This window comes from Equus quagga, chromosome 8 (assembly GCF_021613505.1).
Source record: "Equus quagga isolate Etosha38 chromosome 8, UCLA_HA_Equagga_1.0, whole genome shotgun sequence".
In the NCBI taxonomy this organism is placed as follows: Eukaryota; Metazoa; Chordata; class Mammalia; order Perissodactyla; family Equidae; genus Equus; species Equus quagga.
The window spans coordinates 107,413,106-107,427,646 of NC_060274.1; the positions used below are offsets into that span (position 1 = coordinate 107,413,106).

At 40.0% G+C, this 14,541-nt stretch overlaps 1 protein-coding gene across 1 annotated transcript in view; it reads left to right on the forward strand.

The window, feature by feature from the left end:
* The window catches only part of SND1 (staphylococcal nuclease and tudor domain containing 1), a 402,639-nt gene that overhangs the window by 37,801 nt on the left and 350,297 nt on the right, over window positions 1-14,541 (forward strand). Inside the window, exons 4-9 of the mRNA XM_046669618.1 lie at window positions 1,630-1,708; window positions 3,985-4,145; window positions 4,874-4,965; window positions 5,599-5,757; window positions 7,018-7,124; window positions 9,434-9,524. Coding sequence (XP_046525574.1) covers window positions 1,630-1,708; window positions 3,985-4,145; window positions 4,874-4,965; window positions 5,599-5,757; window positions 7,018-7,124; window positions 9,434-9,524 — 689 coding nt within the window. The remainder of the gene's footprint in view (window positions 1-1,629; window positions 1,709-3,984; window positions 4,146-4,873; window positions 4,966-5,598; window positions 5,758-7,017; window positions 7,125-9,433; window positions 9,525-14,541) is intronic.

Sequence of the window (14,541 nt, forward strand, 5' to 3'; positions counted from 1 at the left end):
TGTTTCAATAGTCTATCCACCACATTTTTATTGCATCCTTTGGGAGTTCGGCTCAGAGAAATGTATTTTTCTCCCTTTTGGAGCAAGGCGAACTCACTTTTTAGAAGTGGACCAGCCAGCAGCCATTTTAGAGTGCTGTGTGCCAGGAAACTGACTGTGCTGTTGATTAGCTGGTTTTATGGCCACTTACCTGGTTTATACCTGGGCTTCAGTCTCTCCACCCCCTGATCTCTTGGCGTCTTACTATTCAACTTTTCCTTTAACTGTTGAATCCTCCCTTTTGACTTTCCAGTCTTTGGGATTCCTGTTGCTTTGAAAGAACCAGTGTAATATTTGCTAATGTCAGGTAGCTGTGTGTGCCTGTGTCTGGCCCCAGCAGTAACCTCGGTGGAAAGGTCCTTGTGATCCATGCTGAGCCTCAGAACCTGAGCGTTCTTTGTATAAATATCATTCATCTCAACATTCTTTGTTTTGAAAAGAGCCTTGCAATTTGCTTCTGCAGACATTTGGGCAATGCTAATGGCAGGACATTTAGGTTGGGTTTGGAGGTGGTGTGTATACTTGTTATTGCTTGCTAAAGTCAATGTATAATGTACTGAATATAAATCTTACAGAATTTTCTTCTCTGCTGACATTACCTATCAGCTAGACTGCTGCATTTCAGTTTATCTAGGAGCTTGTTCTTTGCCATATTAAAGATTTTTTATGTGGCAATTCCCTCATAGATGTGTTCCTTTATCGTTTTGTCTGACAAGCAGAGATTTAAGAGAATACACAGAGCCTAACAGCTTTTTCAATAGCGTGGCAATGCAATTAATGTTTCAAGTGCCCAGGTGGAATCTAATCAGGTTGGGTTTTATGTTTAACTTCATTTTTCTTTCCTGCTCTGAAGGCTGCTGTGTGATGGGTTAGAAACTTAGACACCACCCCCTGTGTCTCTGTGAGAGCAGGAGAAAGTCTGTCAGATGTTATAGTGTGTCCTGCTGGAGCAGAGAATAGGGCATCCTGAGAGGAACTGGACTTTCTGATGTTAGATGTGATAGACAATCCTGAATGAATCTGTCTGTCTGATTATACAGGGCGTGGGGACTAACTTTTGATTTGTCCAGTTTTTAATTCCTGCTATGTGCTTGGCACTGCTTGGCGGTGTAGACATTATTGTTTGATTCTCAGAAGAACCCACGTAGACAAGGACTCTTCCCGTTTTATGGATGAGTAAATTAAGAGGCTGAGAGACCTTGTTGAAGCTGGGAAGTGGCAGATTTTGCATTCAGCCCCTGCGGTCTACTCCGTAAGTCAGCGTTCTTATGCTCTCCTGGGCTGCCTCACGTGTCCAGCTTTCTTGTCAGTCTCCTTCATTCCTGAGATTGCCTTTGGCCTGGGAAACATACAAGAAAATTAGAAACAAAGTCTTGAGAAGAAGATTTATAGGCCTTTGGGTCTTACAGACTAGACATTTTGGGAGAAGAGATTTTTCTGAAAAACCAGCACTACATTGCTGCCTTGTCCAATTTTCTGGCAACATCATTCTCCTTGATGAGCTAAGAGTGAGAGTGGTCCCATTTGAGCTCTACTGCTGTTGGAGGCAGATTTGAATCTTGTGGTTTAATTCCCTTTATTCCTCCTCAGATACCAATGGGGAAAACATTGCAGAGTCTCTGGTTGCAGAGGGCTTGGCCACCCGGAGAGAAGGCATGAGAGCTAATAAGTAAGTATTCATTTCTCTTCTGACCCTCTGACTTCCTTCCCTTCCACTGTGGGAGGTTGGGTAGTCAACTCTGCAGTGGCTTTGCTCCATTTTCATTCCTGCCCCCTGACATAAAATGGGTAATTTCTGGTGCTCTCATGGCTTTTAGGATATTCCTGCTGAGGTGTGGATTATTCCAAGCCAAGAGGTCACTCAGCATCCATTAGTGGCATTTGACGTGTGTAACTCCTTTAAAAACAGGCTTTGAGTCAAGGCAGTTGTATTCTTCATATTCATAAGAGTCAACAGGCTGTGTCTTACATCATAGACATTCAGCTCCCCAGTGTTCATCCGTCCATCCCAGACAATTTCTTGAGTGCTTATTATGTGCCAGGCTACGTTCTAGGCACTGAGAACACAGCAGTGAACAGACTTAGCTTCTGTTAATATTTTAATGAGGAGACAGACAACAAACAAATAAACAAATAGATATATGATGTATCATGTGCAGGGAATAATTACAGTGAAAGATGAAGTGAAGTGAACAAATAGAATTCAAAGCAAAATCCGCTGCTTTGAATCTAGGGAAACTGACAAGGGCTCAATGGTTCTGTTTTGAAGTCAGAGGAAATTTCTCTCTCCAAAGCCTTTTATGTCTGTTTTGGTCTATGGATCTGCAGATACTTAAGAAGTAGGTAAAAATATATTTGTTTAGCTAATGGTAGTGTGAACTTATCCAGAAGTGAGTGTTAGGTCTGCAAGCTTTATAGTATGTGTCTCATGTACAAGTTCACCAGCGTTGACTCTCAGTAGGATGGATTGCAGCTGGCTTTAATTAACACTTTAGTCTCTAAAAAGTGGTAATGCTACATCAGTAATTTGGAGGTTAAAGATGCTGTTTAAATCATTAAGTCCTTGCTATATTATATGACTCTTGTAGCCTTAGAAAAGGCTTTAGATAAATATTTGAACTGTACCAATGATGGGGATGAGCAAAGGCAAAAATCCACTTTTTGCATTCTTCCTGCCTTCATGGACTTCGGGGCCAAGTCACTCACGATACACGTCTGTGATCCTTTCTGACTGCAGAGACATTTGCTGGAGCCTATAATTGGAGTGTGAGCATGTGGGAATTTGTTGAATAAAGACATTTGTCTTAGGTGGTGTTTTTGGAAGCATGCCAAAGTTGTATCTGAAGGACAACAATTGTTGGCATGATTATCGTTGCAGTGTTTTTTGGGAATCCAGTTTGCAACCAGAATGAAAACTTTTTAAAAAGCCCACAGCAATATTTTTCCATCTCAACAAAAAAATTTCCCCTGGAGTCCCAATCCTTTTTTCTCCAAAGTTGTCTTGACTTAAATCTCCTTTTCTGAGTTTTTATGTTTGCGTCTCTCTTAAGCTACATTTTTTCATTGAATTCTTGGGCAATTTTGGATCCTTGAGGATGTGATTTTTTTTTGGCGGCGTAGGGGAAGAACAGTACTGAAAACTTCTGGTTTGAGAAATTGTAGGTCAGGGATCCCTGCTCAGCAATCCCTACTGATGGCTGTGGGAGATTCACTTTATGCACACAGTCATTGATGGAGCCAGGTATTGAGATTGTGCAAAGGCCTTGCAGCTCACTGTTCACTTTAGCTCAGATATGTGAGAGAGAGCGCGAGCACAGAGCCATTTCTGGTTTTGCTTTTTGGTCTATCTACTGACTTTCTGGCTGTTCTCGTATATAGTTTGGTTTCCTGCCTAAGGAAGGAGGAGTCTTTCATTTTCAAACTGCTTTTGCTTAACTGGTCTTATTGACTGTGTAAGTAGTTTTGGGGTGATGTCTGTAATAACAGTATTTGTTCTGCATTCCCCAGCCCTGTTGTGTAGATGACGGGGAATAAGGGTGGTTCTTAGTCACTTTTCCTGTGCTGTGTCCCACTGAGCTCTGCCTGTATTCCAGTTCCTGAATCTGGGATGCTTAAATGAAGCTGTACCCCCTGGAACGGCTTCCCTCTGAGCCACCAATTTGTTCTCTTGTAATCACTGATGGGGGTAGTACCGAGATGTGTGTTCTTTGGATCTTCTCATTAAATGCTCTTACGATTGAGTCTGTTGTTTGAGGGAACAAGTCTGGAATCCGGAAATTGCACTTAGGGTGTTTTTCTGGGTGTAGGCTTGGGTCTGAAGCCATAGATCTGAAACAAATGCTTTCCTCTCTTTAAGAAGAGAAGATGCTGAAGAAACCCAGAGTCAAAGAGCCTGATATTTCTGTTGTGAACTCACTAACCACACGTTTGTTTTTCACATCCCAGTCCTGAGCAGAACCGGCTCTCGGAATGTGAGGAACAAGCGAAGGCAGCTAAGAAAGGGATGTGGAGTGAGGGGAATGGTTCACATACGGTCCGGGACCTCAAGTATACCATCGAGAACCCAAGGCACTTTGTGGACTCACACCATCAGAAGCCTGTCAATGGTGAGGCTGGCGGGAAAAGACAGACATGATTTGGGGTGATTTCTTTCTATTTGCTCTAGAACTTCTTGAGGTTTATAAAACCTATTTTACTTATTTAGTATCCAAAGGAAATTGTTAAGGGTAAAACAGTACCATGGTATTTTGGAAGGGAACTTGAATCCACTTCACATAGGTTACATCAGATGTATTTTGTGGAGGTTAGTCCTTTGCTGGTACAGGTAGTAAATTGCTGATATTTTTGTATGTTGGGGATCTTGTTGTATGTTGGGGCTACTTAAATGCCATCCCCGAAATGTCAAGGTATAAATGTATAATCTGTATACATCTAAACACACACATACACACGCATACACACATACACATGCAATATAGTTGCTGGACCAACTTTGCGACCTTGTTAACTACAGCTTCAATAAAATTTATTACTAATCTTGAATTGTTATTATTTATTTTTTTGCTGGGCACCTGGTATTCAGGTGAGCAACCTAATTGATGGACAACCAAGCTGAAGTGTGAGCCACGAGGTCCCAGGAAGTTTAGAAGACATAGAAGCCGGTCTGATCTATATTCCCCAGGAATAGTTTGAGGAAGAATCTGTTGTGTGAACGCTTGGCGAGAGGAAGTGTGTTAAATGTAGTTGTATTAACTGTGTTAAATGTTTGATTGGCCATTGTTTATCCCTGGCACAACTTTTGCTAATGACTTAAGCTGTTTATTCTGTCCCACAGCGATCATCGAGCACGTGCGGGACGGCAGTGTGGTCAGGGCCCTGCTCCTCCCAGATTACTACCTGGTCACAGTCATGCTGTCCGGGATCAAGGTCAGACCATAGGCTGGGCTGTGGGGTGGCTGTAGGGTTGTGGACGTGTTCAGTGACAGGTAGATTCTTCTACTTGGGGACTTCAGATCTACTGTTTCTTCCTCGTATGGGCCCTTAACGTTGACTCGAGTGCTTTATACTTTTGAATAGTCCCACAGCAAAGTTTAATTAGATCAATAAGATTTTTAAAAAAAAATTTTTAAGTACTCAGGGTCTGTTTGGAGTGGGCTGTGTGGAGAGATTGTTGAAATCTGGAAAGGAGAGTCAGGAGGCTCTGAAATTTGCTGAGAATGGCTTGTCTTAATGTAAAATACCCATTTTGATTTTAAAAAATGTAAGGGATTTAAAGGTAGGGGCTGGTGAATCTTTTCTTGGCAAGGGGTCATTTTCAACTGTAATTAAAAAGATTTTTTCCATGATAACATGAGTTTTATTTGCCTTACCAAGAACTCTGAGATGATGCTATATCCAGTCCCCTTTTACCAGTATGTTTTAAAAAGAGTTAGAAGCCCTGATTTGAGACCTTCTCTCGCTTAGCTTTGCGTTCGTGGGTTTGGACTGTTCAGTGTGGTGTGCGAGCGCCTGGCGCTCCCAGTTAGGCTGCATTACCCACCTGTCTCACTTATGCTTCAGTGCCCAACTTTTCGACGGGAAGCAGATGGCAGTGAAACACCAGAGCCGTTTGCCGCAGAAGCCAAATTTTTCACGGAATCTCGACTGCTTCAGAGAGATGTTCAGATCATTCTGGAGAGCTGCCACAACCAGAACATTCTGGGTACCATCCTTCATCCAGTGAGTGTCCCTGTGCAGACTGGTCTGCGTGGGGTTAGGGGTGCGTTTGGTGCTCATTGAGCTACAATTTGCTTTTTCTCTGTATTCCAGAAGTATTTAAACATCTTGGCAGGATTATCTGCTGACTTTTGAGGCAGTTTCTAGGGAGATATCACTTACCTGATAGAATTGGACAAGTCTGTGCAACTTCTCACTTTTAGAAAGTTAACCTCAAATGTTATTGGGTTTATGAGGGGAGGAGGATCTCTGTCACTCATTTTCCCAAGCGTTAGTCCTTGAGCTTGCAAATAGGAGAGGTGGGAGGTTGCCACATCGATTAGAAGTGGTGCTGAAACTTGCTGAATAGAATTGGTGAGGTTTGTGTGTAGGTCTTATTTTGAGTATTGGTAGAACTATGACGAGGAAGCCTTTCTATGGAAAAATTGTTTTGTGTACTCTAGACCATAACCTCCTAACTCTGCTTTTGAGCAGGAAATAGGTTCTGTATATTCTTCTAGTTCTGACTATTGGGAGTTTTATCCTACTGTACACTTTGGTAAGTGGGTTATTCTTGCACAGGAAATCACTTTGTTTTGTAACACAAGTTTAAGTGGGTTTTCATTTTAGTAGTCTATATCCAATTCAGAGTCAACTATTGTTACTTATTGTTTGACTAGAGAATTCTTTCATGATGGCAGTTGTGGAAGGCTGGGAGGCTTGGTTTGGAATGTGCCAAGGTCATGTCTGTTTCTTCTGGAGTGCTAGCTGTCTGCCCGGGCCCTGCCAGATGGCTCTGTGTCACAGTAGGATGTGAATTGTAATTCGCTGGGCAAATGTAGCTTAAGTTATTCCCTTACTCAGTCCGTTCTTTAGCTTTCCCCTTGTGAAAAGGAGAGTAAATGCTGATCTTAGGGAAGGAAATAATAAGGTGTAATCTCTACTAAAGATTAACATCCTCCTCTGCCCACAAGAAGAGCTATTGAAATGTCAATTCCATTCAATGCCATTAACATTTATCCTACTCCTGTTAAGTGAGAGTTACTGTGCTGGGCGTTGTGGGGATATGAAGCCAAGGCTGCTGAGAGGAGTTGCAGAATGGCATCTCCCATCTTAGGGCTGGTTTCTTAATGAGAAAAACAGCTCTACTTCCTTTTTTTTTTTTTTTTAATGAATTGCAGAATAGATTGTGGCTACATTAATTGTGTCAGAAGTCTAGAGAATTGGGTTCTCTTGCATTCGAATCTAATCTGTGCCTGCTTGCTCATGTGCTTTGTTTTTCAGAATGGCAACATCACAGAGCTCCTCCTGAAGGAAGGTTTTGCACGCTGTGTGGATTGGTCGATTGCAGTTTACACTCGGGGTGCAGAAAAGCTGAGGGCGGCTGAGAGGTAAGGTCTGCCAGGGAAGCCTTCCAGCCAAGGATCTTGTTAAGGATCTGTAGGGGAGGAAACCTAATGATCTTCTCTCACCCATCTGTCAGTGTCTCTTTTATTTCAGTAAAGGATTAGGGAGATTCCAAAAGAAGCTCGGATCTCATAGAGCAGTGGCTTACTTAAGTGTGTAGGTGCAGTCTAATTCAGTGCTGGATAGTAAGGGTCTAGGTTTTCACTCAGGCATTTTTCTGAACTTGATTTGCTTTTTTAATGTTTTCAGGTCAGTTTTTCCCCAAGCCCTTCACTTGAATTCCAAGTTTTAGGCGTTTGGAATGAAATAAACTTGAGGCTCATTTGGGAAGGGTGAAATTGCTTAGCAGCTATTCCCAAACAGACAGTGTGAAGCCAGGGGTATGATGGAAAGATAGAGGCTATGAGTCCTACAACAGGACCATTCAATGTTATGGTGAGACCGAATGCCCTAATTTATTTAGAAGTATGTTTTAATTATAAATGCTAATGCAACCGTGAGATGCTGTTGTCATGTTTTTAGCTAGGTGCCTCAGGGTTAAAAGCAGTTGTAGAAATAACTTATTTCCAGAAAAACGATAGTGAGCATTCCAAAGATGGTGTCTGTTGCAAGTGTCAAGGTCCAGTTTTTCCAGGTGTAGCTGAATTCTTTTACTTGATGGCGTGGATGGAAGAAAATGAAGCAGGTAGCCAAAGTAGATGAATAGAGATGATATTGAGGAAAGTCCCAGCCACCACTTCCCAGGATACATTTAAACAGAAGACTGCTGACCACTGATGACAATGTTCCACTCTTGAGGCTTGCTGTATGGCTTATTTCAGAATCATAAAATTGTAATGCTCTTAATAACTTCACTTTTTTTGCCTTTGAGATGTACAGCAAAAAGATGTGTAAGAACATGAATTGAATGACTATAGTCGCCGTCCCTTTTCTTAGGTCTTTTATATCCTTCTGTACCTATAAGCAGAAACATTTGCAACTTTTTATAAAAGTAGATTTTAATTTGGGCCAGTTGAATGGCATGTCTGACAAAGGTAGAACAATTTAAAAAATGTGTGAAAATTTTTTAGTCTTTATGTTCTACAGTTAAATTCAAAAGATATAGTACTTTTATCAAGTACTATGTTCTAAATACCTCTGATTATTCTGTGATGCTCAATTTTTTTTTTTCCTTGTTCAGAAAATCCTTTAAGTCCGTTATTCTAAATTATTATTTTGGTTGATAATTCTTTTTGTGTTCTGAAAATGCCTGCCTCTCTTTGAAGAAAGTAAATACAATGACAGTAGTATCGACATGCTTTATAACATCTGTAGGAGATTTTATGGATTTTTAAGAGTGCTCATCATTAAAAAAAACAGGTTTAGACTAAGGAATGCAAGTCATATTTTGATATGTGATTACTTGCCTGCTGTTTTACATGCTGTATTTAAGCTTGCAGTGTTGGTGAATCTCTATCGAATTATTTTATGTATTTTACAACTACTACATGCTGCTTTGTCTTTTTCTCATTTTAGTGCTATGTTTAAAAGAAGATTGCATTACTGGTTTCAGAAATAATAGTTCCTTTCCCCTGCGCATATATCCATTTATTTGTAAATACTCTTAAGACAGCTGTTCATTGATTTTATTTTATTTTTAATCTCTGCACATATTCCATTTCCCACTCTTAGCCTGACTCAAAAAAAAAGTCTGTTGGGCTTAGCACTTTAAACAAATTTCTGTCAATATGATTTTTTAAACTCTCGGTGAAATTCTTTTGGATTTTTGTTTATTTTACTCTTTAGGTGCACTGTAGTGATACTTTTGTTGTTGTTTTCCACATAGGATTTTGGTAGCTAATACTTTTTATGATTCAAATTGAAATTGAGCAGACCTGTGCTTTAAAAAATATATGTATTTGTTTGTAGATGTGTGTTCTTCTCACGTAAGAGAGCAGTTGATCTGGGTTTATCATTCTAGTGCCTAGCGTGTAGTAGTCACTCACGAGATACTGGGTAAGCCAAAGAGCCAGTTATGAAGGTGGACTTGTACTGTCCAGGCTTGAAAAACTGCACACCTAGACCCCGGTCTGCCAGCCATGGGTTTATGGTATATATTCATCTTGGATACTTCCAGTTGCTATATAGTTTTTCTTGTGGCCGTCACGCTTTGTTCTGATTTGACTGGTGGCTTTTCTCCTAGGTGCCTTGTCTGTGAGGTAGGGTAGGATTCTGGACTGTTTGCTCCCATGGTGATGGTGGATTTCATTTGCCGACCTAGTCTGAATGATTTTCATCCTTGCTTTCTTGCCAGGTTTGCCAAGGAACGCAGGCTGAGAATATGGAGAGATTATGTGGCTCCCACGGCTAATTTGGACCAAAAGGACAAGCAATTTGTTGCCAAGGTGAGTCATTCTCAGCATCTTGAGATGCATAGTAGATACTGTCAGGCTAGTGACAATACAAAGATTTGAACAAACGGAAATGCTTCAGCTCTTGATTATCTTAAGGCAAGCCAGTGGTGTGTGCATGTGCAAGCACGCTTGCATTCATGTGTGTGTTTATTGTGGGGGACTTAGAAAGCACAAGAACTCTTAAATTTCTGGCCGTAAATTTACATAACTTCATTAGAAGTTCATAGGTTAAAGTTGTGGACATTGCCAACTTGAAATAGCTCGTATTTTAGGGGTTCTTTCTGTCTGCTTAGCACATGGCGTTCTCTTAGACTTCCTATGCCCAAGTATACATGACCTCAAGTTTCTTTTTTTTTGGTTTTGGAGCTCTTGTGGTTTTGAAATTTTTCTAATGTGACTTTTTTTCTGAGCGTTCTCTTCCACTGATGTGTCCCGGGATGGATTTCTTTGAGGGGAACTTGAGCTTCTGAGTAGATGCCTCAGTTATATCAGCAGTGCTGTAAAAGGGTTTTTTCTTAATTGCAAGGTTTGGTACCTTAAGTGATAGGCCCGTTCTCCTCACTTTCCCAAAATGCTGTAATATTTTTCCAACCCAGTTTTACTTTTGGCAAGAGGTCCTGGAAGCTTTGTCTTTATGGATTAAAAGTGGTTAAATGTCCATATTCTTGGACTGAGAGGTGGCTGTCCCAATGCCGGGTAACCGTGAGTTTAGGATGGAAAGCCACTAGGTGGCACTGTCAGCCTGAGAAATCCTGGAATGGTTTATCTTAGAATGGTAAAATTTTACCAAAGTCTCTGAGGAATTGGCTGAATTTCTTCTTCAGTTTCTTTTTTATAATGCCCAAAGCAATAGGTCGCAGAGTGCTCAAATAACCTCTTTCCCTCTTTGAATAGCTGGACTCCAAGCAGCTGTCAGGTTGGTCATAATCATGCCTTTTAGTGGACATGAGTGGGAGTACCTTGGTGGGTTGCTCCCCTACGCATTGTAAAGCCTTGACACCGACAGAGCAGACCTCTGCTTCCTTTCTGTGTGAGGAGCATACTAGCTTGGAAACCTAGTCATGGCTGCTCCACCTACTTGAAACTCACTTGGTTATGGTTATGGTGCTTGTGTTCCCTGTAATCTGTTCTGTGTTATAAGACTGTAGCTACACAATGAAAGGATGGTCACTTGCTCAAGCAAGGGAGGCAGGCCTTCCATTTTCACTGTCATCACTTCGCAGGTCTGTGATATTAGTGATGTCAATGAGGCTTGGGCGGGTCCCCCTACCCTGTACTGTTCCTAACAGCCCTTCGTCAGTTGAAACTGAGTTTATAGAAAAACGTAGAAAATTTTTAAGGGTTTTGGGCCTTTGTTGGGGAACTAAGGCATTGCTGAAGAAAGAAATCCAAAGTCTGGATGACTTAGTGACTTTGCATTTATATTAAACATGACTTTATTGGTAGCTAGAAAAGGGAGAGCTGGCTGTGAGAATGTTTCCTCCATTTTTAAAACTGCAGGATCCCAGGATCTGTTTTGTATTTTGCTTTTTTTGTTTTAAAACAAAGTGAGGCTTTTTTCATTATAATGAAGTTTTATTTATTACAATGCCAGAATAGAAGAGATTGCCTCTAGAAATCATCTGATTGAGGATTATGAGGAATAACCAGTCTCCCGTAGAATCTTAAACATAAATTTAGGTCATGTGGATATAGGCCTGCTTAGACAGTAGAGAAGAATGTATTTGCAGATAGATAAATGGTTTTAAAGCTTCTTGAGTTTTTGAAATTCTTCAGCATTCTTTTTATTTGTTTTTAAAACAAGAAAAAAACAGGATAAGGGAAAACTTATACTACATAAAACTACTGTGACACTGCTTTTTTTTTTTTTTTAGAAACAAAATTGATCATACTGTCTATCCCAGGGGATGGCAACCTGTGGCCTGTGGGTGAAGTCTGACCCACCACTTGTTTTGGTCTGGCCTGTGAGCTAAGAACGGATTTTACGTAGAAAAAAATGTTTTGTGGCACGTGAAAATTATATGAAATTCAGATTTCAGTGTCGTGAATAAATTGGAAATAGCCACATCTGTTCATTTACAAATTGTTCTATAGTTGTTCTCAGTATAGTGCCAGAGGTGAGTAGTTGTGACAGAGACCATATGGCCTGCAAAGCCTAAAATACTTGCTATCTGGCCCTTTACAGAAAAGTTTGCTGACCCTTGATCTGTACTAGTCCTGCTCACAATGCCTTGATATGATTAAGGAGCTTGAGGCAGAATGTAAATTGAGACATTACTTCTTGCATCGAGAAAACCTTGCTACAGAAAAAATGTCGGCAGTGTTCTTAGTGATGTAGTTGATTTATGTTCTGGTACAAGTTCCTTATCTCATTGTAGACTGGCAGCTACTTTTCAGTGGTACTGATCTGCTATTTGTTATTGTTGTTGTTTTGTGAGGAAGATTGGTGCTGAGCTAACAACTGTTGCCAGTCATCCTCTATTTTATGTGGCATGCCGCCACAGCATGGCTAGGTCTGTGCCTGGGATCTGAATCCGCGAACCCTGGACCAGTGAAGCGGAGCGCACAAACTTAACCATTATGCCGCTGGGCTGGCCCTGATCTGTATTTTTTTGTGTATAATTTTTAAGTTTGTAAGTTTTTATTTTTTAATATATAAAAACTTAAAGAACTCTATGGGCTTTTATGACATGTACGAGTCCATTTTCTCTCCATGGAGGCAGCCATTTTCAACTCTTCTCTGATCCATATCTCTAAATAAAATGTTTATATTGCTTTCTTAATCTTTCAGTTTCAGGCATAACCCCTTTCCTTCACACCATGGAAGATGAGGATTTAGTTTTTTCACTCATGCACACCCACATACTCATGTGGGTGTGCATGTACTTTTCCCCAGTCCTTCCAATATGACTACATAATAATTTTGGTTCAATTAATATTCACTGTTTACTTTGTAAATGCTAATCACCACTGAGCCATATAGCATGATATGACTACTTCTCATTTCCTGCAGAATTTTTTGTTTTCCCTGGAGTTAAAATTTTTTAAATTTAGGTTTATGGTTTTACATACTTATTATTTCAACTTTAGACTCTACCTGTCAAAATCTCTTCTCAGCACATTGATTCAGTCTGTTAATTGTGTCTTTTTCAACAATGCTTTTCAGGAGCCTTGTGACCTGTGCCAATCTGGCCTAGTTCTTCTTTTTCCCTGTTAAAGAGCTGTCATCTTTGGATTTCTTCACCATTATCCTGGGGTTTCCTTTGCCTTACTTCTGGGTTGGAACTATATTTGCTGGATCCCATGGCCTCTTCTTTGTGATTTACTACTTTATTTTGGTGGCACACATTCTCTAGCTTCTTGGGAAAAGAGTGCTTGGTGGGTAAATTTTTTGAGACCTGTCATGTCTATTCTATAATGACACTTGATTGATAGTTTAGTTGGGTATAGAATTTTATGTTAGAGCTTATTTTCCTTCAGAATTGTGAAGGCATTGCTCCACTGTCATTTAGCTCTTAGAGATTTTTTTGTTGTTTCTTAGAGGTCTGAAACCATTTTGATTCCTTATCCTTATATGGCTTTTTTTTCTTCCTGCAAGCTCTTAGCAAATTCTTTTTTCATCCTGAAATTTCACAGTGATGCACTTTCTTCATCCGTACATAAGCATGTTATGCTTTAATTTTCAGTCCTGTATGTCTGGGAACTTAAGCCATTTTTTTGTTGATTTCCATCTTGTTTCTCTGCTCTCTGTTTTCTACAACTTCTGGTATTTGGATGTTTGACTTCATGGAATGATCTCCTGATTTTTTTCCTTTATTTTCTATCTCTGTCTTTTGTTCTTCCTAGATTTCTTCATGTTTATCTTTTAGCCCTTCTACTGAGTATTTCATTTATGATACTATATTTTAATTTCTAACCTTTTTTTGTTCTCTGAATGTTTCTTATTACTATTAGAAATTAACATCTAGGGGCCAGCCTGGTGGTGTAGTGGTTGAGTTTGAGTGCTCCCCTTCGGTGGCCTGGGGTTCGTGGGTTCAGATCCTGGGTGTGGACCTGCTCACTCCTTGTCAAGCTGTGCTGTAGCGTCATGCCACATACAAAAAATAGAGAAAGATTGGCACACATGTTAGCTCAGGGACAATCTTCCTCACCAAAACAAATAAATAACATCTAATACTTATTTCAGAGATGAATGTCATTTATTAGTGCTCTGAGGAATTATAATTTTTTGAAAATTTTCTTCTGCCTGCATAGTCTGTATTCTCCAAGTTATTTTTAATTCTCTTTGTTTATTTTGGTCCCTTATTTTTCTTATTAGAGGCTTTTCTCAGATATACGGTGATCCTTGATTCTGTTATTTAAGAATGGAGTGTTGAACGCTGAGTGAGAAGCAATGAACTTATTTATGGGATTTTCGGTCTACATCTTGAAATCCAGGTGCTTCTTACATAGGTTTTAAAGCAGTCCTAGTTTTTGGCCTCGTTTTCATCCCCACTTGAGACTCCTGACTTGACAGTTTTTAGTCTTGGTAGGTGGGGGAAGTCTGCAGTGTGAGTCAGGTTGGTTACTGGGTTTTCTCACCACTAGCTCAGCATTTAGCTTTTGTGAGTCTGTGCAATCAGTTACCGCTCATCCTTCTGCTTTCCAGTTTCCAAAGGTTTGTTGCTATATTCTTCTGTTCTGTTATCTTCGTCATTTTGGGCTTATGTCAAAAAAAAGATTCCTTTATTTTTGTTTAGAGGTATTTAGAGAGAGAACCAAAGTAAATTTTTGTTCATAATGTTCCATTGTAAGGCTGCACCATAATTTATTTAACCAGTCCCTAATAGGTCGATATTCATGTAGTTTATAATTTTTCCATTATTTAGAAAATGGATTGAATTTCTATGTATATGGTAGTTATTTCCTTGGGAATATTTTGGAGCATATTTACCAAGTAGCTGTCCAGAAATGTTAACCAGTATATATCCCTATGTGTGTTCGTTGTCTAACATGTTATGGACCAGAG